A 27,370-nucleotide genomic window follows, 5' to 3' on the forward strand; every position below is an offset into this window, starting at 1 on the left:
GGCATGTTGAAGCGTAGTTTCAAGACGATCAATACCAATCTTGGCTACAGCTCAAGAAAATCAATTTAAAACTATCACAATATAGTAGCAATATAGTACTACAGTATCACAGTTCATAGTTGTTATAGGGAGTTCAAAACAATATTTTTCCTTCAAATTGACCTCTCCCTTATTTTCGATTTCTAAATTCGAAAACCGTTGATCTATTTTTTTGGTCCGTTGGTCGAAGCTCTAGCACGAAAAGTTTCCCTCTCTTTCTTTCGACGAATTGTACAAGGTTATTTTTGAGTGTAGGATAGTGAAACGCTTGAAATGCTCCTTTTTTTTAATCCAGGGATCATCATTCTAGGCTTCTAGTAAATTTCTTCCAACGAAGCCATTTCATCGAAGATTCACTAGTTTCCAGTGAAAGTGGCTTCGGTCTTTAATCTGTATCAGATCTTAGAATCAGATTATTTTGTTTTTGTCTTGTTTTGTTTTAATTTTGTTTCTTTTTCCAATGGTGGAGAAAACAAAGTTTTCGCCGTTCGTATTCCTCAGTGTTAAAGGCATCACACCACGAATCTGAGGTGGTACGGATTTCAGGTGGAGTATTCGTATACGGGATCGTAGATTATGGAGAGGGGCATGATTCTGTCCATTTCTTCCTAACTGCCGTAAAAAACGGCCCGGAAGATACGGCTTCGGGCGTTCCGGCGCGCTATTTTCCACAAGGAATTCGATTAGAGCGCGCCAACCTTGTCCACGCGCCGCATCTTCGGGGCAGTTTTTTCCGCCAATTAGCAAGAAATGAACGGAATCACCTACCTCTGCACAATCTACGAACCCGTATACGAATGCTCCACCTGAAATCCGTACCACCTCAGATTCGTGGGTGATGCCATTAATTCTAAAATTTTTAATGTTCAATCTCAGATATTTGAGGGAGATTTTAAAAAGAATTCCAGTAATAGCATTATTAACCTATGCGCTTTGCTTGACACAAGGATCTTAGGAAGCTTCTCGCTGTTTCTGTGATAAGATGAGATCAAAGTGAATTTTTGATCTCTGTCAATACGGCTGTGATCAATACCCCGCCCGCCCAGTAGTGGAGTTGTGTCTTCCTCAGTGGCAGTATTTTTTTCCAGTTCTTTTTTCTTCAATTGTTTTTGGTAGTTTTCATCTTTTTTTTCGTGTAATAGTACTTTAAAGATGGTTATTTTGATCGTGTCGAAAACTGACTGAGTGTGAAGTTTATTATGAACTTCGTGTAGGGCTGGTGAAACATCAAGAATCATTAAGATCTAAAATAAGGAGAAAAAAGGAGGACTATGTAGTGGAAGATGAAAACCGATCACCATGACACTGTAATCAAATCGGATAAAGTTTTGATGAGGAGTAATAACTTATTCACTATTTATTAAAGTTTAGAAAAATTAGCGTTGGTTCTCAGCTAATGGATCGCTCCAAATACGGGAATGTGCTAGGATTTTTCCTTCTGTTTTTTCATGCAACATTCGTGCATTGCAGGAGGTATGGGATTTCCAGCCATTTGCGTTTCTATTTCTATTTGCATTCAAGGGAAGTGTCTCCTTACTAGTTCAAATATTCTCGTGTCTCAGAACCCCGGCATGGTTCTTTCTATGCTTTCTATTAGTAATGTGTCTGTGAGGGTTTTTAGACAGAACCTCTATTAGTCTATGACATTAAATATTAGCCGCCTGAATATTTAGGGCTCTGCAAACCTCTGAAAAAAAACCTGAAACGTTAGACTAATAAAGGTTCCTCACAAGAATCTCATAAGCACTATGTCCTTACTTCTTTTCACTTGCTTTTCCTGGGTTCTTAATTAATAGCAAAATCCCCACATTGCCCATTTTCGACTGTCTTTGAATCTCGGCATGTTGAAGCGTAGTTTTTAATTGATTTTCTTCAGCTGTAGCCAAGATTGGTATTGATCATCTTTGTTAAACAACAGCTAACGTTTCGGCGTTATCGCCCTCATCAGAGCCTGGAAAATTCAAAGCCATTAGTGATTTATCCCCTCAAACGCCTCATCACCCTATAGAAAGCATCCAAACGGTAGGCAAACTTAAACAGCAACACATTTGGATGCTTTCTGTAGGGTCCGTTGTACCGTTTGGATGCTCTCTGTAGGGTGATGAGGAGCTTGAGAGGATAAATCACTAATGGCTTTGAATTTTTCAGGCTCTGAAAAGGCGATAACGCCGAAACGTTAGCTATTGTTTAATAAAGGAAGATCAATACCAATCTTGGCTACAGCTCAAGAAAATCAATTAAAATCTTCACATTATTTATATTATCTTTTCCTGTCAATGAGGTGAAAATTCATTTATGCCCTGACATTTCGGTAACCTATTTTTTATAAGAGGATTGAAAATTATTCGAGGCGTCGACATCGTTTTAAGTACACCACGCAAGAAGTCCAAACACGAAAACAATCTGATCAACCTCACTGACTAACTGGGTTCGTGAAACACTACATTCATACAGATTGGTGATTTACATCACCTAAGGCCAGTTCGTATCGTTGGAATGAAATCCACGTATTCTGCAGTATCCGTAAGTACTGGAGTCTGGATAGTGTTAAGGAAGTGCATGTGGGACAATCTTAGAGCTCACAGAGTGTTAAAAACCGCATAAAGTCTCTCTTGTTAACCGATGAGGACTCATTTCTGTTATTCGTGGTTGGATTCTTTACGGAAATCCAGAATTCTTTCGTTCTTGTGGGCTAATTTTTACATTTACACATTTACATTTTACTTCAAACTGTAAAATGTATTTACTTCAAATTATATAATTTATATTTCAAACTGTAAAACTATTTCAATTTCAAAAAGTAGAGCCAAAACAGAATTATCCCAGTCTTCAACTCGACCATTACAACAAGGTGTCCAGCATATATTGATTGACTTGAAGATTGTTAAAGGCATCACTCCACGAATCTGAGGTGGTACGGATTTCGGGTGGAGTATTCGTATACGGGATCGTAGATTATAGAGAGGGAGGTGATTCCGTCCATTTCTTCCTGATTACCGTAGAAAACGGCCCGGAAGATACGCCTTCGGGCGTTCCGGCGCGCTATTTTCTACAAGGAGTTCGATTGGAGCGCGCCAGCCCTATGCACGTGCCGTTTCTTCGGGGCCGTTTTTTACGGCAATTAGGAAGAAATGGACGGAATCACCCTTTCCTCCATCATCTACAACCCCGAATACTCCACCTGAAATCCGTACCACCTCAGATTCGTGAGGTGATGCCTTTAAACTTCACAACTTAGTGTTTCAACCTTATCCTTGTATCACGATATTTCAGGATTTTGAAACTAAACTTCACCTCAGGAGAGGTTTGATTTCGAAATGAGTTCTGCGTTCTGCAGAAGTGAGGTGCCGGCCGGACTCAGCAATCGACTGGTGTGTGTGTAGCCGGAGTAATTGGCGGCGCTGGACATAAAGCGCATCGATGTCGTCGAGTTCTCTCAGTTGCATTCTATAGTCCCCGTCCCTCGTGTACGTGTGGTGGCCGTCTAATGAGGGACAGGGAATGTTCCAGAACCCATATGTGGCATGCATGCATTCAACTAATTAGCTCATATTTCGTTTTTGATGACAGAGAATTCTTCAAGGACATATATGTGTACGGTTGCAGACGAATTTATTCCTGAAATGAAAATCCGACGATGGTGTCTGTTATTTTTTTCTTTTTTTTTTTTTGTTGAAAAGCACGAACTTGTAGAGTTTTGAGGTCAAAATTTAGCAGAATTTTTGTAGAATTCAAAGTTGAATAGAATAACAATGAAGCTGCAAAAGAATAAAAGAGTGAGAGCCGAGAAATCATTAAGAGGAAATCGATCCGACTTAATGCCTCACGCTCTCCACCCAAATGACACAATCGCACATCTCTGTTTTGGTGGGCCTCCTCTCTCTCTCCTTTCCAGCCTCATTCGGGCCTCAATCGTATCATCTGATCTGCCCAGCAGGGCCGCCTCGATTTCTGAAAGTCCCAGCTTCCAGTTTATTTTCCCGGTGGAGAAATTATTTCTAGATTTTTTTGAGTTCTTCAACAGATTTAAAGAAAAACAGACAGTAAGGCCGCTTAAGGGATAATATAATGTCTAACATGCATAGAAACATCTCTACAGTAACCTTTTCAAACGAAATCTCAAAATCTAGTTACTCTATTGTAAAATTTACCCCTCTGCTCTTGCCTTTCTTGCCCTTAGTGCACAGTTTGAAAGAAGAAAAAATTAGGCAGAAATTTTAGCCAAACTGAATACTTTTTAGTACTGTTCAGCAAATTGTTAGAGCGTAAAGCAGACAAAAAAGGAATATTTATAATCAATGAAATGAAAATTGGAAATAAAAAAAATAAAAAATTTAGACCAGAACCAGCGAGTTAACTTTGTGTTGACCTCTTGTGCTGATTTTATCTCAAAAAATCTTTATTTATCTTTATCTTTATTTATCTTTTATCTTTATCTATCTTCGATTGCCATTCTTTGTTCCTTTTCTATACGATCCTTTATTAACATACATTTTTACTTCATCTTTGATTCGTTCTGACGTTCTTTTTTCCTCTTTTTTTTTCTGTCAAATTTCCTCCAAGATCTGCCATAAATCCAACATTTATAGGATATGTGTTGTACACCGCTTCGGGAGCACGTTCATATTTTGTGGCAGTTGTTAGCTCGTATTCATAATACTCCTTCGGAGAAGCATTCTGTAAATTCTGCTCTTTTCGTGGACACGCTCTCCTACCGCTACCGTAAACGGAATCTTTGCATTCAAAAATTTTCCTCAATTGTCATAAAACCATCGAATGTGACTTATATCCAAGTTTTGAAGATAAAAACTTTCAAAAGTGATATGATTCGATCCCTTCTTTCTTTAGAAACAATAGTGACAAAGAAATTACTATATATAAATATAGTATTAAGGTTGTTAATTTTAGGATTAGAGTCAACTCTTTGATTTGCTGTTATTTCGCTTTTTGCAACATCAGAATTGTCCTAAAGATCCCAACTACTCTTGAAATTCGCTTATAGAGGAACAGTTGGCTAAAATGAATCTGGACAAATTAAAAAAAAAACGGGAAGAAATAGAAATGTATTAAATTAAAAATTAACAATAATAATAAACTAAAGAAAAATTAGCATTAAAAAATTTTTAAAAAAATTAAAAAAAGAAAAATTAACGACAATAATAAGTTTCTTAGCTGTTCATTGAAACCTCGAATACCTCTAATGAGTTATTTGAACATTTCAAGGAACAACTATTAAATTATTTTCCCATTATCCACAGCCAACAAAAATCTTTCTGTAATGTTACGAGACCGTTATCTAACCCTAAAATCTTTCCATTTCACTTTTTTCACTTCATCCGCCGACAGCCAACGTCTTCAGCGTCGTTCCAATTCACTCACGCTTGTCACTTTTTTAGGCGCAAAGAAACCAAAGAGGTTCCATTTCTCATTATGTTTTCAATTTTTCCGGATTTATTTCTTGGTCGACCTTTCTCCGAGAAGCGGACGTTAATAACAGTTGGAATATTTTTGGGATATTTTGATCCTGCACTAAGCGCAAAATCACAGCAAATCAAAGACGTCCCTGGTCTACCTACAAACCCTAAGCCGCCCTACTATCCGCAATGAATTCGTTGCTAGAAAATTTCCGACATTGTTCCTTTGAATTTTTATTTCTGGCTATGCAGTGCAACTAAAAAAAAAATTTAAGAACGAACCTCCATATGGAATTATAATAAAAAGTGCTCGGAATTATACAGTTGAGATAAACATCGATCAGGATTCATATTTATTCATACCATTTTCCTCTGCATCTTCTCCTGTTGCAAACGTAATCCATTTCTTCTCGTTTTTTTTTTGGACAAGCTTTTAAAGGATGAATAGGAGCATTGGATGTGCCTTCCCAGAAAAGAACAACCTTATGCACGATGCCAAAAACAGAGAGGAATAGCCCCGCGTCTGAATCATTTTAAAATCATAGAGATTTAGCTAAGAATGATAACTGTATGTGTATTGCTAAGAATTTTCATGTATAAAAGGTTCCGAGCAGGCTCTGAGCTCCTGGAGATCACCTTAGTGTCCAAATCTGTAGATTTTTTTTGATATCAGTGCTGTCAATCTCGTAACTTGACTAGTTCATCCGAGAAAAACGAGCGAAGAAGCTTGTGGTTAATACGAGTAGAAGTCTTTATGGATGAATTAGGTTTAGCCGTTATACCACTTCAAATCTTCGAGCCTAACCTCCCCTTCAAACTGTACAAAAAATTATGATCAGGAAAATGACGAAGTGCTATGGAAAACAGTTCTATAAACAATAGAACACGGAGTGACGAAGAGCAGGAGGCAAAGACAAACATGAGGTTCATTGTTACTTTGCTGGATGCAGAAGATCGCGATATTTCCTTACGTCTAGCTTGCCCTTTCTTCCCTCATTATTTTTCCGTTTCCATTAGCAAGTTGATAGTCTTACTGTAATCATATTATCGTAATTAATAGTAATAATAGCTCAAAACTTGCTAGACTAGAATAATTATAATATCAGAAGTGAATTGAATTGAACTCGATATCCAGAGACCTAGTTTTGGATTCTCGGAATCTCCTGACTCTCATTTCTCTTCATTTCTTCGCCACACTCTCTTTATTTTTCTTTTTCTTCTTTTAATACGTGCAGTTCCGCTCCTTACTTGTCCCAAAGAATCCGAATTAAGGTGCCGGAAACCTTCAGAACCTTCGGAATCGGACAAATGAGTTCTTAAGAACATTTTTTGGATGCAGATGAGCCACTGAATTAAAGCATAGCATTTCTAGAATTTATAAGAATTTTATAAAATTATTTTATTATAAATGAGAATAAGAAATAAGATTTAAAAGAACTTCTAGAATTTATTTTATTTTATGAAACTTTTTAAATTAATTTAAAATAAATTTTCCTTATTTTTCTTTATTTTGTAATGTGTTTAATTGAAAAACCGCCGCAGTTGAGGATCTCATTCATCAGCTTGTCTAAGTTTGTTAACTATGCGCACATACATATTCGTTCAACAATCTCTATCGGTGTTCGAGTGTCCTATTTCACAGCAACTGTTCATTCTCCTCCAGAGATCAGGTTTCTTCGACTGCAATGAAACGTCAGCTTTACGATCTTAGCCTCGTCGGTTTTCATGTGGTGTTGATCTCTGATTTGAACAATTTCTTGTCAGGAGAATCGAATTCTATTTATATTTTCTTGTTTTACCCACGAGGTTTTAATGGAAGTCCATTTATGGGCTCACGTTTCAACAAACTCGTTTTTATCATAGGCCTGGAAATGGTTCAAGGTTTTTGATGCTGTGCATATTCCATCCAGAACTCTTCCTCTCTCTTTGCCAAGCCTAGATATCGTTCTATGTACACTATGCAAGAATTCCGAATTATGATAAATAAATAAATAAATAAATAAATAAATAAATAAATAATAAATAAAAAATGTGAGAAGAAACTGATGAGTCCACCGCCAGCAAGGTAAGTGAACCCCTGCGTCCTTACAGATTGGCGATTTACATCACCTAAGGCGAATGAGATCTGCACACTGTGTAATATCCTTAAGTGCTGGTGTCTGGATAGTGTTAAGGGACTGCCTGTAAGACAATCTTGTAGCTCACAAAGTGTCAAAAACGAAAAACGACATGAAGTTATTAGTCATTTGAGAATCCAGCTCTTTTCCTACAATAATTGTTTACAGAATTAAAACTACATTAGGAACAAATTGTTATATATAGGTGTTTACAGATAGGAAAACTTCCACAACAATGAGTCCGTGATTTCGCTTTGAACATTTTTAGGCGCCTCTCAGACAATACAACCATATTACAACCGGATTTAAGGATTTAATGAATTGATTTTGACTACTGAGATTTGAAATTTAAGAGTTTTCACTCAAAAAATTCAGTTATTAGCTGAACGTTGATGGGAATAGAGGTATTTTCACGGCTTACAGTTTAAAATTGCACTACGAACGAATCATCATGTATAGGTGCAGGTGCATACGATGATGCTACCCAATTAATCTTACAGTGGCATTTCTTCATGGATTCAGCCGTCCAACATACTGATTCACTCTTCTTTTATTATTATTTCCAGTTCTGAGAACGTGAGAATGTGCTGCTAATCAATCACTGCTCTAACTTTCTTATTCCCGAGAAGTTTTTTTTCAAGTAGTTTTTCCTTTCTTTAAGTTATTTTTCTTAGCATCTGCATAGGATTTCAAATGAGCCAAAATGAACATCCAGAGCTAAACCTATTTCTACCGCTTCAATTCTACGTCTAAAATTCCGGACAACAAAAAAATCCCGAGTCGTCTCAAATCCAGGAAGCGGCTCTTTCTTCCTGAGTTGTTGTGCCACCCGTAGGCGCCCATCCACACATGTCCTAGTCTTTTTGTGTCCCGATCGATGACACATATACCCACAAGAGCAACTACTACTATTGTTAGAGCATTACTTAGTATTTTTCAGCTTTTGCGCAGGTGTAATAAGAATTTTTTCCCCTCTCAATCTTTTTTTTTTTCGTTTTCGAAAATTAAGACAATAAATCAAGTAAAAATAACGCACGAATTATGTATTGTCTACCCAAATCGGTCACCACATCACCACTTTGCTAATACATTACTTTTTTAAGGAAATAATACGCAACGATTATCCTGGATATGTATAAAAATTAAAGGCCTTGGTGCTAGAACTGTCCAAATTTACTGTATAAGAAAATACCGCAGCGAGGATACCGCCACCGACTTTTATTCGAATTTATTTAGATATTCGAATACCCCAACGAATTACTAATTCTCTATGTCCATGTAACTTAATACTACATATGTAGTTGAATTTTTAGATAAAGACATCCTTTTAATTTTTCATGTAGACATAAATAAATATAAATATATAGAGCTATTCAAATAAGTGAATAAATGTGGCTGTGTATTCCCTACATTGATTTCTTATACATATAGCAAATATACTCAACATTACCAAAACAATCTCCGAGTTCTCTTTCCTTGAAACTTCGACACTGAGAGCTGGATTTATGATTCCTTGCTTTGCCGACGAGTTTTTGGCGAAAGCTCGTTTATGACTTGACGTTTCGACAACCTCGTCTTCATCATAGGCCTGGAAATGGTTCCAGGTTTTTCATGATATGCTCATCCTGTCAGACTCCTCCCCTCTCATTGCCAAGCCTGGATATATCGTTCTAAGTGCAAACGCACGCAAGAACTCCAACCACGAAAACAAATTCGCTAGTCTCACGCGCTGACGAAGCTGGTGAACCACCGCCTTCTTACAGATTGGCGATCTACATCACCTAAGGCGAATGAGATCTACGCACTGTGCGGTATCCTTAAGTACCGGTGTCTGGATGGTGTTAAGGAGTTGCATATGGGATAATCTTATAGCTCACAGAGAGTTACGAACGGCATAAAGTCATCGGTAATTGATTAGCACTCAATGTTCACAATTTCATTCATTTGTTATTCTTGGATGGGTTCCTAACAGAAAATCAGAATGGTTCCAATGCTTTTCTAGCAGATATTCTGCTCTCGTGTGCTAACGCTCTGCACTTTATTTAAAACTCATTTCCATATTTTTTATTTTATTTTATTTTTCCACATATATTTAATTATATAGTATTATTGTACTATATCTCTGATTTATTTTATTATTATATTATATTTCTGATTCTTGCATCGCCTATTCCACGCCATTAACGGGGCAAATATTCATTGATACGCAAGGTTACTTGCACTAAATTAAACTAAAAATTAAAAAAAATAAAGGATCACAAATTTGTTGAGATATTCAAATGGGTAAATAAATGTTTGTGATGGTGTGCTCGCCACAGTATTTTCTTATATATCAATTATACTTAGCATTAGCAGTAAAATTCTGCCAAATTCACGAAGACAAACACAAAGTGCTATCCTGGTTGTCCTCGGGACCTTAATCAAGTGCTCGATCTTGTCGTTGCGACAACGCAACGCATCATCTCATTGTTCGATGCGCTTTTCATCGGCTATGCTGTTCGCTAGAAATGAGTTTATATTGATTTTGTGGAACCAGAGCCCATCATTAGGCTGATTGCGAAAGTTCGACTCAGTTTCAGTATTCTCCTCAGGGCGAATTTGTGTTGCGAGCAACTTTCTCTCTTGAATTTAACGTTAATTATTCCCGTCTGCACCACCGCATGTTTTGTCCGCTAGTATGTGGTGGTGATGGAGCAAGAAAACGGTATGTCATCTATATAGGGAGGATTTTCCACTTTTTTTTCTTTTTTCTCGCTCTTTCTCTTCTCTTAGGTTAGAAATCATCAGCGTCTTTGCTGGGGATTTCAGTTTACGCTCAGCCGAAACTCCTCATTCTCATTCCATTGCAAATTCCTTGCCGGTCTTCAACTTCTTCTCCATTGAATTTGCCCAACCGAATCGATTCTTCTCTGCTATCACCGCACCTTTCTTCGCTACTTCTTCCAGAAACCTCAATCTTAGATTAAATTTTTACTTTTTCCGAATCCACAAAGACAACTCTCGCGCCAACATTTTTCTGTATTGCTCTGTGCCTCCTTGATTAGCGAGCTCTTCTCAGACACTTCCTAGACTTCTCGGATGAATTAGATGCTTTCAGAGGACGTCGTTTCGGTTTCGCTTTAACCAGAGACCTCTGGGGAACAATGAGCCTTGCCGGGAGCACTATGCAGGCATATCGACAGTAAGTTCTTCATGTCTTCTCCCTAACATGTTTCTCTCCATGCGACTAAGGTAGGTGTTTTGCAAAGTTATTGAATTCCCAAGCCAATATTCCTCGATGGGAAGGATAAAGAATCCTGTCTTGCTTTGATACCAGCTCTGATAGGCTTTAATCCTGCATTCTGCGTTACTTGGCAACGTCCACCACCTTATAATACGGCGAATCGCCGCCACTTCAATATCATCTACCGCTCCTTCAACACCGTTTTCACCTCAATCCTCATGTAAGGTAGGTTACATGTAGGAAGAATGGCTGAAATCCCCTGTACGAGCTACAGAGCTACTTCTTTTTTAACTACTAACTATTTGTCATTAAAGTAGCACATGTCGAGTCATTACCAATCCTTCAAAGCACACAATATCCAAATCTTGTCTCTACTTAAAAAAATCACTGGGATATTCCTTTAAATTTCCTAAAAAAAATATTCCCTTTATTAAAAATTCCCCATTTACTGGTTCTTAGCCGAACGGCTCGACTAGAAATGATTCATGTATAATAACTATCTGCAGAATCCAGGAGAGGAATTCCATCGCTGACGTGCTTTTCCGCTCCTGGATGCTCCGCTTTCGCAACGCACACAAAAGTAATGATTTTCAATTGTGAGCCTATCCGAAATTGTTACAAACGCCTCCGCGTTCAGCAAATGTCGAATCTAAGCAGAAAACCTCTCAAACGATGGAAAAATGCGACACCAACGCTGTGCTTGAAATGAAATTGAAATTGGGTGAGCAGGCCATATGTGCTTCTCGAACAATTGGCACTTAACGCTTGATCGCGGTCTGTCAAGTTTAGCTGTTTTTTTTTTCAAACCTCAACAAATCTTCATCATCTGGAAGAATTTTCTTGAAAATTTAACGAAGGCACAGGAAACATGTGAGGCGCATTGAACGGAAATTAGAGCAAAGTGCATCGCCGGCTGCTCCCCTCCCGGTTATTTTCTATTTTATCTGTCGCCAGAGCACGCCGAGCCATGCAAAGTTGCGTGCTGTCACGAAAATTTCGAGGTGTGCTAGCAAAATGAGATGCCAGATGTGTCCGTCAAAATATTAAGTGTCCGAGAGAGCTGAAATGGGGCGCCAGAGAGGGTCCTCACAAGGGTCCCCGGATAAAAAAAAACCAGGAAACAGTAGACCTGTTATAGTAGGGTAAAAACGACATGAAGTTCGGTCCAGTTGCTGCAGGAGGTTGCGCTGGAAGCAGTGCGGTGGGAAGTAGTGGTTAGGACCGATGGAGGACCTTTCCTAGCCATACACATCGCTGTTTTTCGCGATGGTCCCACCTGGATCCGAACCGTTACCTCCCTTTGACTCGACTACATTCTATCAATAGAACACCAGCCATCACCAGAACTCTCATGCGACGAACTTGTTATTGAAGAAATGCAGACGAAAGTAGGTAAAAAGAAATACTTTGTCTTTTCAAGTCTGTTTTTCCCTTTCATAGAAGGTTAGATTTTGAAAAAATCCATTTTTTCGTCCGACATGTATAGGATTCACACGTATTTTCGCTAAGGGAGAGGAGCAACCAGCAAAAATTTCACTCAAACCTTTCGCGCTATTCATGTCTTTTATGTAGACGTGGAGAGCAGCGGTTAGGATTGAAAGGGGACCATTGCCGGCACCTCTCTTCGTTGCAGTTCGCGATGGTCCCACCACGCTTCCAACCGCTTTCTCCATTGCGCCACTTCGAGCGCAGCCGCTTACGCAACTGCACTATGCTCCATATCGTTTTGACTGTACATGTGCTAGGTTCATAAAAAAAAAATAAAGAAATGCATGGAATGTCAGGAATTGTCTCATGGTTGTGGCGGCACTGTCCGGAGTGCACGCCGGCACCGGCTTTCACAACTACGTACACTTTCGCTTTCTGCGATTTCATCATTTTCTGGACTTCTTATCGAAATAACAATGAAACTTCTTAGCCGGAGACCAGCTGTTTATAACTTTTCCGATGTAATCGGATGAGAACAGTTCCAGAAAAAGAAAAAGTTCAGCCGAGCACAGCTCGTTGCTATTGATTCAACGCATTTCACAAACGGAAACACAGCGGCTCTTTCAACATCGGCAGCTGTCAACAACATTAAGAATGTATTCAACGAAAAATCCACCAACCACTCAGTTATCCACCGCTGATTCATCCACAACACCAAAGGGGGAGATGAACTTAGGAGAGTCTTCGATCGAAAATTTCTCGTACCACAAATGCTCATGTTCTGTCCTTGCCCTTGAAAAAGGGGTCTTGAAGTCAAGCGCACGAGGTCCCACCAACTTGACATCTAGGGACTCTGCTTTGTCTGTAGCGAAATACTCTGTTATATCCATCTCCTTGTCGCTCCAGTCTGATAGGCGTGTGATGTGTGGTGATGTGCGTGACTACACACGTCTGATCGCTGTTGGACCCGCCTCAACCGCACTTTTGAAGAGGTAGATAAAATTGTTGTGTGCACCCTACAACGAAAAGTCTGCATCACTTCCCAGCGTAGTGATTCCCCGCCTCATCCTCAACAAAACAGACGGTTGCTGTAAAATCGATGGTAACATGACGGCACAATGCGTCCTCGCTGAAAGAGTGCACTGAACTCCATCTACCGTATGCAGAAAACTCATAGGACTTCATTTCCTCCTGTTTTTTATAGTGTTCCGCTCTCTTTTTCATATTGTGATTCTAAATGGGCTTAAACAGTCCCAACAAAGACCTCTTCCATTAGTTTTACCGTTCGTTGAACTCCTAGGATGTCTCTAAGATTTTAGTTTGCAGAGATTCGCTTTCTGTCCCATTTTTCGAGTAATTGTGCACGGGTTTCATTTTTCCTAGTCGTAAAATAGAACCAAAACCCTTTTTTAAGTTCAGAAGTTTCTCCCGATTCCAGGATGTCTCCTCAAAGACATCAGTTTTCAGAAACTGGATTTTTGTACCACTTTTCGTGTAATCGTGCATAGTTAGCCTTCTTCTTGGACAGATATTTAGATCTTACTATGATTTCGATCATAGCAAACGTCAATCTTGTAATCTCGCAATTACACAGAAGAAATAGGATAAAAATTGAATCCTTACAAACGAAAAGTCTCCCTTCAAAAGCAACACTCAATGGTTTTCTATTGAAATTTGCAGGAGGTCAGAGACAGTTAGTCTTGTGGCTAGTTCTGCTTATTCATCTGAAACGCCTTCAGTCTCGCCACATTTCAGAACAGGTCAGGCTCAACCCTAAATTCGGATCGAATCGTTGTACCGTGCGATGCGTTACGTTCTCGATAAATGCGGGTCGTCTCTATTGGGCACCACGAGCTCTTCGGAGTAATTACTTCCTGTTTTTGACACTTATCATTCCTTTTTCGTATACCAGTGCAGAGCTGGGACTAGGCGGCCTCAGCAAAGTTCTTTTTTTGGTGAAGTTTTGTTGTTTGTTCTGTTCCTATAACGCTCCTAAGGTTTAGATTTGTATGGACTAAATTTTTCGTCCATTTCTTCTGGAGCTGTGCAAAGTTAGCGTTTTTTTTTAACAGAAGCGTACAAAGTCCAAAAATTCAACGAAAACTAACGCTAGCCTTGCAAACCTACACGAAAAGTGTTCAGAAATTCAACCCCTACAAAGTTATTTGAGAGTTAAGGAGTTACTTGAGAGGAGCTTCCGTCAGAAGAAAAAAACCTATTAAACTGGCGAGAAATTTCTTCCCTAGAGTTTCGACTACGAAAGATGTTAATCGTGTACAATTACACGAGAAAATGAAGCACAAATCTAATAATTACAAATTGAAATCCTACAGGTGCTCTAGGAGCAAAACAGACGACAAGATTAATGGAAAAAGACTTTGATAAAACTACACAGATCTGCCCATACACTATTACAGATCATGGGAAAAGAATGGAAAACAAAAAAAGAAAGAAAAAAGGAAAAGGAAAAGGTCCAGTGCCCATGCTCACAGAACGCATCACGATACACCAAGATACAGCACGTTTTAGGCCAATTCCACATGGAACAGCATCATTCCTAGTGGTTCACGCAAATTTACACAAATTTTTAGGCCTAGATCCGTACTTGTTAGATGCAACCTTAGGACAACGATGAAAAGTACATTCTTCAATAGAGAGTTAACGAAAAATAGTGTTAAGGTGAAGGGGAATGTTGCATCTCCCAAATGATTGCAGTAGGTCGCGGCAGTTAAGTGGTCCTGACATTTGGTATAGCTGTTATGATCATGTTTGTTCCTACGAGACACGGTAAAACGTGCTTCTTTGTACCCGCTCCGGTCTCCTTAGCAGCTTATACGTTGGTTTTACTTGAATAGGCTGCTGAAGAGTCTTCACTGATTCCCGACAGCTTGCCCGTGGATGTGGCGCGTGCATAAGCGTGCCGCTTTCTAAAGTACCTCGTAGGTACACGCGCCGTTTTCCATGCCGTTTTCCACGGCAATTAGGGGGAATTGAGGGTGGACACACTAAAAACACCACTCATACTCATAATCTACGCCTCGGACTCTGTATCTGCCCACAGAGATCCCAACATCCTCACATTGCTGGTATTTTCTTTAACTGGATGGCTGGGCACTCGATGGATTCGGAATCATAATGGCACGTCGATCTCAAATTTTTACTGGGCTTCAGACTGGTTATAGTCACTCAGATGTGTCAAAGGAAAGATGAATCCCACCTAATTGTTGGCAGCAGTTGATTGTTTGTGTTCTCTCGAATGTGTCTCGAATGGTTCTTCCTAACGTTGCATCAGTGCTTACTCGCTGTCAATGAATAATCTGGAAGCGTTTGTGAGGAGACATGAGGATGATTTGCTGTATTTCGATGCATTTGACCGTAAACAAGGGCCCTTAACATTACGGACTTACATTGGAGAAATTCTTCCAATGTAAGGCCATAATGGAGGTATTTCTCCAATGTAAGGCGATAATGTGAATCCACTCGTAGCTTATTTTCGTTCCGTACCAGATACGGAAGTATTTTTGAAGCACTCTGGAGTCCTATCTAGCGTCCTTCACATTGATGATTGATGTTGAAATCAACTCAGCTGTTGAAGGTCAACGTTCCAGTGCGGAACCCGTTCCGCTTCCTTTCGATTCTTTGCATATTTTAATTGAAAAATGTGTGGAAAAGTGGATTTCCCGTGAGGACCATTTGAAACGCTATGCGGATGTGTAGAAACGACGATATGTTGGGTCATTCCACAAATGATGCGATTTTTTAGGTGCACTAATGGGATATTTTCGGTCACGAACAAGTGAATTTTAGAAGAGATGTATTTAAAGTCTACAAAAACCTGGAAGAGGATTTTAGAAGGTGAAGGATAACATATCATAGACTAATAAAGTTCTGTCTATCTTAATTTTGAAAATTTGAACTATACAATCAGGTCAAAACGACCTGAAAAGGGGCAAACCCGAGTGCAAACGGCTGCCCTCGAAGTGACGCGGTGGAGCTGGCGGTTAAGATCGAGGTGGGACCATCACATGCTTCACTCGCATTGTTGCGATGGATGGAGTTAGTGAAGGTCCCATCTCGATTGGGAGTGCGCTGCTTCATTTGCTAGTTCGTTTTGATCCGACTATACATATAGTAAGGTCAAAACGACATGAGACACGGTGCAATTGCGTACGCGGCTTCTCTCAAGGCGGTACGGTGGAGCGTAGAAGTTAGGAGCGAACTGGGACACTTGCTGGCACCACCCATCGCTGCATTTTGCGATGGTCCCACCTCGGTTCCAACCGCTGCCTCCACCGCGCTGTTCCGAGAGCGTACGCAAATGCATCGTGCTTCATGTCGTTTTGGCTCGATTACATACTACAACTATGAAGTTTAGGCGGAAATGCAATTGGTCCCGTCCTTTCTTCGTTCTGTAGCGCACCGGGAGTGTATTCAAATAAATGGATCAACTCACAGGGTTTGGCGCACCACTCACGACTCCTTGAACAGTTCCTCTCCAACAGTTCCTCAGCGGTTGCGGCGATCGACGCGCAACGTTTCGCTCGCGTCAAGCGCCCATCGACGTAAATGACTCATAGCGTATTGTGACGACGGGAACCACGCCTACGTTCCATTCACCTCCTCCGTCGGCTCGTGCTGCTTCGTCAATTCACCTGCATAGCATAACCGGACCCTCAGGAAGGTGCCGCGCGCGCGCGCACGTCCGTTTCTTTGGCCACCTGCGGCCCGGCGACGGCGACGAATCCTCGCCGCCCGATATCGATTTATCGATCGTCACCACAATGAGGACATAGCACAGCCAGCTGTCCGCTCATTCCCTCATATACGGGGCTTTTCACCTCTTCTCACCTTTCCTCATATCCATGTGAATTGGCTCCGTTTGTCCGTTGAAAAGAAAATCAGCGCGAACTCGGTTCCCTCGACTTCTCCTCCTTGGCTTCAGATTTTTTCTTCGTGATCGATAGTTTCATTATCACATATTGGTAGTGTTACGGGTTTCTGCAGCAAAATGAAAATTTTTCGTGTGACAGCGGATTTTTGCTCCCGCTTGTCCAGCGAAATTCAAAACGTAGGTTTTGCCGTAATATTTTCGAGGCGAAATCAACATTTTCCCAGTGACACTGGATCTTCCTCGACTTTATCGACTATTTTTTTAATCAGTTTTCATAGTTTTATTCTACATTCTGCAAAGAAAATCCTGAAGAAGCGTAAAAGTCGGATTCATTCTTTTTGCTTCTTTCAATGAACTGTTGGGAATACTGTTTGTAGAGCAGGTTTTCATTTCACATACACAGAAACAACGTATTACTCGAAACATCACATTAACTGTTTATGATTCGTGTTTCGTCTAGCACTGTATTAAATTGATGCATAAGCGATGGTGTCCTTTTTTAGATTTAAATTCGCGCAGGGTAAAAAAAAAGAGTTTGGCATTATGTGACACGATGTTTGAGAGAGTATTTCGTAATGTAAAAGATGGTGCTTTTGGTTTCTTCATGCTGATTTAATTTTTGTTAATTTTTAAATCAATACGGAGTTTTCGTTAGTAGATATCGCTCTCATTAATGTAGTTTTCATTGTATGTCTCTGAAGTGTCTCATAAGTTGCGCAACCCTCTGAACTTACCCCTCCCCCCCTCCATAGCCTGAGTGAATGAATCAGTCAATCGCGAAATTGCGTTGACACAGTTATTTGGGATGTGTTCGTGGCCGAATCGATTCCCCCACTCCTCGCCCCTCCTGCCCTCCTCGTCGTTCGCACACGCACCACGAAATTGAATGCTTATGGATGTGTGTGCTGTGCGTTCACTAGTTCCGTCTTAACCTCCATTTCCACTCTGTTTAGACTTTAAGAGGAAAATTGTAGTTGGGGATGAGGGAGAGGGGGAACTCAACCGCGTTCTCATTATTCCTGGAAAGTCTATCTTCTTTTTTTTTCTTTCAGTAACTTTAGTTTACATTTCATAAATCCTCTTAGATCCTCCTTGCTAATCCTCAGCTTATAGGACCCCCGATTGATTTAGTTATTTACACCCACAAATAAGACCGCAGTTAAGTGCCGCCAGCTACATTTTTCCCGACTTTAATTTATACGGTTTAAAAAGCATATCATTTTTGGGATGCCACTCCACACAGTGCTGCTTATTCTATTGAAAAATATCTTCTTGAGAATGGTTGAATATTTAAGCAATGAATCTCTTAAATATTACCTCGTTATCTGCCTCTCGTCCGCAAACGCACACTAAATTGGATGCTCAGGGATCGTGTGCTGTGCGTTTAGCAGTTCGGTCTGCTAACTTGAAGCTAGCCTACAGATTCCTCCTTATTTTTTCACTTCTTACAACATTTTAAGTTAACCATTAAATAATTTGATTCGGGTTAAAATAAGGTACGTCTCACTGAGCCATAGAAGAGTCAAAACGACATGAACCACGGTCCATTTATGTAAGCGGCTGTGCTCGAAGCGGTGAGGTGGAGCGTAGAGGTTGGGATCTAATGGGGACCCATGCTAGCACCTACCATTCCTGTAGTTCGCAATGGTCCCACTTCAACTCGACCTTTACGCAACTGCACCGTCCTCCATGTCGTTTTGTCGCGACTACAGATGTGCATCTTGTGTGCTTACACCGCGCACATGAATTACACTAATAGAAGCTTAAATGCAATAAAATAAGCCATAATTACAAAATGCAGTGTTCACCATAAAACGAATGGAACATTTTCTTTACGTAGATCCAAAATTATAATCTGTTGTTTTTTCTTCTGCTCTGCCTATATTGTGTCAATATTCCCGCAGACTTTCAAATTCAATATTTATGTTAAGGAGGAAGATCGAAAGTTTGGCGAGGATGAGTAATATGTCGCAAGAAGACGTCGCCACAGGCCTCCGAACTGTACAACAGGGGCTTGAAGCGTTACGTGATGAACACAGCACTGTTTGTACGACGCTGGAGAGCAGCCTAAAAGGTTTGAAATCCCTTATGAGCGTTTCGGATTTTATTTATAAAAACTCTAGATTGATAATAACGGCTGGAAGCCGTGACAACCAATTTTTCTTATTGCTATTCTGATTTCAAGAGTGATGTTTTTTTTTGCATTTTGAAGTGCTGCTCTCCTGGAGCTGGAGAAATTGCAAATGTAATGGAATTAGAACAAACTGCGACTATGACTTAATAAAGATTGATTCATTTCATCGTAAAAGAAGTAGTTTAAAGCTGTATCTCAGGTCTTTCATCAACTAGGCCCTAGTTCCCGTCACTTTTTTCCCTTTATGACGTTGTTCACATCGTTCTGTTCTCTATGTTTCAGGGATTATATTAAAATTATTGTCGGCATTTCTCAGTGCGAAGATTCTGCAGCACAGCTGCACTCTTTTTTTTTCTAAAGATTTTGTAACAAAATGTGATAGCTAGCTAGCACAAAGCTCACCCGTTGGTACGCCGCATTTCTTTTTTGCTGCTTCTTCTTTCTGATTCCCTCTTTTTGATCGCTGTAACTACTAATGAATCTATCCAGTTTATTATTCTTATTCTTGAAATTATTCTCAGTTCATAGCTGAAATAATCAACACAAATGCATAGAAGTAATGTTCTCATCTGAAAGTCTGGAACGATAATGTTGGGTGGGTTAGGTGCATTCGTTACCGATCGATTGTGCTATTTTCTGTTTTGCGCTACCACTTTGGAAATGAATTCATGGCGATAAGATAAATCCTTCCGTTTGCCTTTCTTTTACTAGTATGTGTAAACGCAAGTGATTCCAAATTTTTGGTATCAATAGAACATGAAAGATCTGACAATAGGTTGTAGCATTAAAGCAGCTGTTCTATCTCTGACCACGCATGGCTTTTCCCTGTTCCTTCGCTATTTTTCTTAAAGCCCTCATCGCTCCCCTACTTTGCTTTCCCCCTTTTTTCGCCAAATATGTAGTGCCGTCACGCGAGCGCGATCGCGGCGCGTCTCAGCAAGGCACGCATTTTCTTTCCTTCTTTCTCTTCCTCACACACACTCCTTCTTCAATCTACCCTACCCTAATCGAATACGCAACGCTGTAACATGGTTTTAAACAACACATTTGTTGATTTCTGCTGGTGCTTTCGAAATCTTTTTAAATCTCAAGAAGATACTGCAAACCTTAAGATTCAGTAGATGTAAGGAAAAGAACCATAGTTAATCACTTCAAAAGAAAGACAATCAGTAAGCACTAATAAGGGCAAGCTTATGTTTATGTTCCTCATTCAATCATTCGAACAACTAAACTTAGATTCTACGAATATTGGAGCCGGACTATCTCCGAATGTTCTCTTTGATACTGACAAATTTCTAATCGTGACTTATTTTATTCTTTGACGTTTTGATCGAATTATTTCAGGAATAAGTGAAGATGAAGCCCCTATGCCCCGTGAAAAGCACCATCAAATTTCTGACAACGTTGCAAATATTTCAAATGGTCTAGAAGAAGTTACAGTTAGTTGTTCTTGGTTATATAGTATTTTTTTAAGACATTGGTGTGATCTCTTTGCGAATAGATAAAGATAGGGGGTGTTGCTCGCGATTATGAACGTGTTCATGCTCAATTCCATCTAGTAATCCAGAAAAAGGGTGTTAACAACATCAATTTGCACCCGTGCTCTCTTCAATGCAACTTGTTATGCGCTAGAACGATTCCATCGTCGTCTGCAATCCTAATAATATAAGCCAAATAAGCAGATGGTTGTCTGCAAAATTGCAGAAGCAAGGCAGATTGCCATCGTTCAACCACTCGTTGAAAACACGAACATGATTGCAACCAAGGCTCTTTCAAACGCCTTTTTAAGGATTGTGAAAGGGAATTGATGCTGAACTACACTCCTATGCCTAATCTATTCGCTAAGAAATTCCATATCTAGTATTCGTAAATTTCGTGAAGCAATAGTTTAATCTTATTGTTTCATTCTTCTAGATGATGATGTCTATTATGTCTCATCTCAACAATCTTGAAGCGGAAAAGCAGAAATATCAGGTAAATTGATAGTTATAAGTTGAAAACTGTCCACACTGTGAAGCAGTAGCAGTGGGCAACATCAGTCTTGTACTTCTTTCAAAGATGAGTTCACTGACCTGTGATTTTTGTCTTTTATCCTTTGATATAATGGTTAAATATGGTATATTGTATATGGTTATGATAACCTACAAATTGCCATACTTGAGAATTCTCAGTTCTGTCCTTACGCAGAAACTCAAGAGTAAATGAATGTATAATATAACTCAGAACTTTTGAACGACATGAAAAGTATATGTGGAAGTACATCCAGCATCCTGGTTACAGTTACAAGAGAATCAAGAATATGATGAAAGAAAAGAGAAATGTAAACGATGCGCTTGTCTTCCTCTTCTGTAAATAATCGGTTTTTCTTTTCTTCTCTCATAGCTTTTTGACCCTCAGGGGGGAGGGGGGTGGGGGCGTCATGGGTGATGACCAATCAGCTCAAAGTACTACGATGGTTCGTCATATTATCGTCTTTACCACAGAATTAAGATTTTCTTAGAATATAGCTACTATGTAAAGAACAGTTCTTATGCAAGATAATGTTAATTATAGCAGCCAAACTTTCAATCACTGTACAACATGACGGAGGGTGAATTGTGTTTCAGGCTCAACGCCGTCGCCTCTGCCAGGAAAATGCCTGGCTTCGTGATGAACTGAGTTCAACTCAAATCAAACTGCAAACTTCTGAACAGGTGACTGTTGCTAATGCTTTTTGTTGTTGTTGTTGTTGTTGTTGTTTCCTTCTTTCGAAGTCTGATTCCTTATGAGTTGCAATTAAAGCGCGTTGCCACTTTGGAGGAAGAGAACAAGCATCTCAAATACATGAATTCCATCAAGCAGTTCGATGACGACATTGTGAGTTCTACTACAACTCATCTTTTTGCAGAAGTTATTATGCACATATTATGACTTATCTGGAATCACTAGACCACTTATCTGTCTAATTAGGATAGTGAAAATGTGTTGAACATTACAAAAATGAGTGGATTCATTTGTTTGTAACTATTATTCCTCCTCAAGATTTGCTATTTTTCCATCAAAACATAACTAGTTATATTCAAAGGTATTATTCGAGTTTTACTTGTTTAAGCAAAATGATGTGAAATCAGCACCGTCCGAGGCAAATGTGCCTTCAACAAATGACACACTCCAAGATCTTGGCTTTGGACCTGAAGATGAGGAGGATCTGCAATCCAGTACTATCTTACCACTTTTTTTTGTTCCATCAAAACTTAGTAAGGGAAGTTGTTTAGGTCAATTTGCGCAACCAACTCCTGCTCACTCCATGGCTGCGTCAGCATCCGTTGGTTACGAAATTCCTGCAAGACTTCGCACACTTCACAACCTGGTTAGCTTGTCATTTTATCTGGTTCGAATACCAAAATGGCAGGAATAGCTATCGATGGATTGGCCGCATTTTCTGAAATGATTTGATCAAGATCATTCTGACTTCAGTATCTTATGCGTTTGACTCAGTTACTATCTGAGGTGTTGTCTGTAAGTTAGGTTGTTGTTTGAGTGCTATTTCATTAGGTTTTCGTGTTAACGATTTGTATCGTTCACTAGCAGGTAAGAAATCGTTGATAAGCTGCCTGTTTTACATACGTATTGAGGTTGCTTCTAATCTCTTGTGGTCCTCTTCGTGGGTCTGGCACATTTCTTGTGACAGCATGATCTTGTTTCTCCTAATAATTTTTTTCTTCGCACCAAGTACTGCATATTAGAGTTCTAAGTTCTGTTATTTTTTTTCTTGGAGCTTTGACACGTAGTTTAAAAATGGCCCGTTATCATGACCAGCAACACGCAGTTCCAGTTCATCTCGGCACCTTTGATATATAGTTGAGTCAAAACGACATGAAAACGACATTTTAAAGCTGTAGAATGCATTGCTTTCAGAGCTTATGGGAGAAGAGACCCATTTGGGAACGATAATTAATTTTGCGAATTAGTTTTCATTCTTTTTTTTACCTCCGTCTTTTGTATAGGCTTGGGAACCTAACATCTCTCTATTGTTCTGATTACTGAGGAGTAAATTGCACAATCTTGTCGTTCTCGTCTAGTGTGCATGAGTTTTAGTTTTGTATTTCTTTCATTCTACCTATCTTTTAACGTACTACCAAATTATCCTCATGATTATCCTATTGTGGTTGTTATACTGGTATTACGTGTAATTCTGTTTCAGGTAATCCAGTACGCTTCGCAAGGCCGTTATGAAGTTGCTGTTCCTTTGTGTAAGCAAGCGCTTGAAGATTTAGAGAAAACAAGCGGCCACGATCATCCCGATGTGGCTACTATGCTTAACATTCTCGCTCTGGTGTACAGGTGAATTCTTAGTTTGGAGATTTATTTGATTTGATTGCGTAGTATGTGACATCAGAGTGTATACCTATATTTTTGAGTATACTGACGTGTGCCTCTTAAATAATCCTTTATACAGGGACCAAAACAAATACAAGGAAGCCGCTAATCTCCTCAATGAAGCACTAGCGATTAGGGAGAAGTGTCTCGGAGAAAACCATTCTGCTGTACGTTGTCTTCCCGCCTCGTCTATATATTTTTCTAGTGAATCTTTTCTTATTAGGTTGCCGCTACCCTGAACAACTTGGCAGTTTTGTATGGTAAACGAGGCAAATTCAAAGATGCGGAACCGCTTTGCAAACGCGCTTTAGAAATCAGGGAAAAGGTATGCTTTTAGATAAAATGTACTGGTGTTTCTTATTTTTGGCAAAGAATCTTTTAGGTTCTTGGACACGACAACCCTGACGTTGCAAAGCAACTCAATAATCTTGCTCTTCTTTGCCAGAATCAAGGCAAATATGAGGAAGTGGAGAAATACTACAAGTGAGTGCGTAACGTAATGTAAGATAACGTAAATAAGTAGGGGAAATGTGTGTTCGCATGCGCGAGTTCAGTGACAACTCACTCATCTTCTCTTCTTTTCCCCACTCAACTTCGGCTCGACGAATCACCCATCAGATTGCACATAAGATCTACTGTTTTTGAATTAGCAAGTGCTATCAATCCCAATGTAACGGGAATTCCAACTTGGGTTCCTGCACAACCCACCAGTCTTGACCCAACATTTTATTCACAATCCCTAATTGAGTCTATGTCGTTCGTTTTTGTGAAGTTCGTATGGAAACTGTGTGGTTGTGAATCATGCTAAACGTCCGGAGTTTACTCTTTTTTGAACAAGTATAGAATGTACTTTAACTTAATTTAAGCCTAAAGTACATGGAATACACTTTGGCGTAATTTTAACGCCAAATTTGCAATGGGGGCTCGCTAGCACTTGTTCCTTCCTCTTCATGAACGTGATGAGATTCAATGTTGAATCTTTTAGAGAGTAGATTCGTTGCAAAGAAGTAATATTTGTAATTGATCTCTTTTAATGGAACGGTGCCAGACTAATCGTTGTAGAGATGTCTCTCTAAGCATTATTTCAGGCGAGCGCTAGAAATCTACGAAAGCAAACTCGGACCGGATGATCCAAACGTTGCGAAGACCAAGAACAATCTTTCTTCTGCTTACCTGAAACAGGGAAAGTACAAGGTAAGTTTCAGGAAATATTATGACTCCCCTCAATAAGGTTGTAATATGTTGGCCATCTTGATAAGTTCGCGCGATTTCTAGTGGTATTAGTTTTTTTTTAATATAATATTCTACGTTAGTATTTGGCGGATTTCTGTGTTGGGTTTGTTTTTTTTTTTTCTTCACATTCTGGAAGCATCCGCTCGATGCCAACAGCTTCATTTGATTTGTGTAAAGGGCAGTGGGCATCCTTTCATCTAGAAGCGTCGCTTTCATACATTTTATAAATTTGGGGTAGGAAGCGGAAATTCAACTCACCAATTCCAATCGTTGATCGAAAACTGCCCATCATACTCTTTGCCGTCAATACAGTTGTCGTAAAACCGCGTCTCTTCTCAGTGATAACGTTCCAGTAAATCGTGAACCAGTAATGCTGGTGAATTTTCACCTGAAAAAAAGACAATTAGGGTGAGCGTGGTGACGATCATGTTCGTGATCTACACTTCGAACAGTATCATTTGTTGAGGAAACCCCAACGTGAATCTTGGTTAATTTTGGTGTGCTGCTTTTAAAGCTAGACTTTGTCTCCATTGCGTTATCGAAAGGCATATAATTGAATGTCATCTGGGCGCTCAGCATCATGGGCGCTCTCTGTGTGGTGTTATAGTTGTTTTTGACTTCATTTCGCTGCCTAAAATTACTCTTATTTCTGGTTTACCCTTTTCTGGTTCGTTATCTCTTCTTTTTATTTTAGGAGGCTGAAGAGCTGTACAAGCAGATTCTAACAAGAGCTCATGAGCGCGAGTTTGGAAAGGTACGTTGGAGGATCGCCGTCGTCCCAATGATTAATAGATACCTTCATTTTTTCAGATTGGCGAGGACAACAAACCTATCTGGCAGATCGCCGAAGATCGTGAGGAAATCAAACAGAAAGGTGGAGCAGACGCTGGTCCCATTGCCTACAACGACCATGGTGGTTGGCACAAAGCAGCTAAGGTTGACAGGTTGGATGTTCTCTTTCTTCCTTGATGCACAAACCAAATAACTGACAAAACTTTTACGTTATTTTCTTCTCCTAAGTTTGAAGAATTATATGGCCGTCATCAATCTTTGGCGTTTAGCCCCACCGTCACAACAACGTTGAAGAACTTGGGTGCTTTGTATCGACGCCAAGGCAAGTATGAAGCTGCTGAGACTTTGGAAGATGTTGCGCTAAGAGCTAAGAAGCAGGTATCTGGATGTTTTATTTTTTCGATATGCTAACTGGTCGTGCGATCAAACGAACTCTCACCAACATACACGTAGGCATTTCTTTACTTACATTTTTCTCAGTGCTATTCTTCTTGTTTTATCTATTTCGACTCGTCTAATCACTCACAAGAATAAGTAGGAAAAGTAAACTTTGGAGTTTGTTCCCGTATCTTCGTACATAACAACCGTGCGTATGCGTACCGGCTCTTATTCAATCAGTGAATCGTAATATAGTATTTGATGTGACCTATGCAAAACAGCTTTTGCTATGTTGTAGGCTCAGCGCGCTGCGCAGCATGAGCGAATGAACCAACTTCTCGGATATAGCTCGCGAGTACAGGTTGGCGTAACACCTTGGTGAGTTGGCTTCTGATTGAATCGATCTCTATAACACACGAGGAGATGTCGATGCTTTCGGAGTCAACTTTGTATGTTGTGTTAGCTAGCATAGGTTTCGGAGTTAGTGTAGTTGATGTGTAAAATTCTTTTTTTTTTGTTGGTTGCTTTGATTTTTCGATGAATGCGTAGTCTGCATGTGGCAGTTGTTTGTGTGTGCGTGTGTGTGACTAGCAATTTAGCGTGCTTTGCTGTGCTTAGAAGTCTCACGCTCACTGCAGTACTTTCCTGGATTTGTACATTTGTTAAGGTTGGGGTGCGGCTTGGTGTCAGCACTTCGGCATAATTAGACCATGGTAATTGTTTTTTTTTAATGTGTTTGAAGTCACTGAGGATTGACCGTAAATGTTACAACGTCCCTGGTATATACTTGTGACTTTTTTTGTTTGTCCTACGATTTTTGTCTATTCACACGCTCTGACTCCAATCATGGTGTTATTCTGACAACTGTTCTCGCAATATTTCGGACTCTAGTTAATTATACAGCTTTCTAAAAATTTGTCATGCAACAGTCACGCTTGCAAACATATTTTGTAGGATTCACGATGAATAGACGCAGAAAGTAAACAAACAAAATGATCTTCGTAGAATATGGGGTTATTCTCAGTACACTTGCATGCTCCCACTTACGCATCCACTTGAAATCCCTTCACTTTCCTTATTATTCCGCAACAATCCAAAGTCGCGAGCGAACCGCCGCTGACACGCCGCTGGGCACAGACGGAAATTTTCCCGGTTCGCTTGGCGTGATCTACGGCGTTCCGCTACGTGGTGCGGATGAAATCGTTTCGTGTTGTGATGTGTGTCGCTTTGCAGCAGGAGCCATCATCCTTGCGGTCCAATGACGACATGATGACGTCATCGCAGATATCTCGCATGACGACCAGCCACTCCTCGTCAGGTCTGAAGTCGAAGTTGATGAATGCGCTCGGCTTCAATCAGTAA

The 27,370-nt window shown here is 39.9% G+C and overlaps 1 protein-coding gene across 2 annotated transcripts; it reads left to right on the forward strand.

The window, feature by feature from the left end:
• Positions 1–1,435: 1,435 nt before the first annotated feature.
• Positions 1,436–27,370, forward strand: RB195_012643 (uncharacterized protein; the record flags this gene model as incomplete). Of its 2 annotated transcripts, none has more annotated exons than XM_064202107.1 (18): positions 1,436–1,512; positions 10,668–10,751; positions 19,044–19,186; positions 20,591–20,685; positions 21,161–21,220; positions 21,853–21,939; positions 22,028–22,102; positions 22,338–22,443; positions 22,501–22,595; positions 23,430–23,569; positions 23,685–23,772; positions 23,829–23,930; positions 23,988–24,088; positions 24,694–24,799; positions 25,533–25,592; positions 25,649–25,782; positions 25,900–26,008; positions 27,242–27,370. In XM_064202107.1, 18 exons carry the CDS (start codon positions 1,436–1,438, stop codon positions 27,368–27,370), a joined length of 1,791 nt encoding a protein of 596 aa, XP_064057987.1. The 2 variants fall into 2 exon arrangements, with proteins under 2 accessions (XP_064057987.1, XP_064057988.1); XM_064202106.1 differs by lacking the exon at positions 1,436–1,512 and adding an exon at positions 10,231–10,274.

The sequence above is a fragment of the Necator americanus genome, chromosome V (assembly GCF_031761385.1).
Source record: "Necator americanus strain Aroian chromosome V, whole genome shotgun sequence".
Classification (NCBI taxonomy): Eukaryota; Metazoa; Nematoda; class Chromadorea; order Rhabditida; family Ancylostomatidae; genus Necator; species Necator americanus.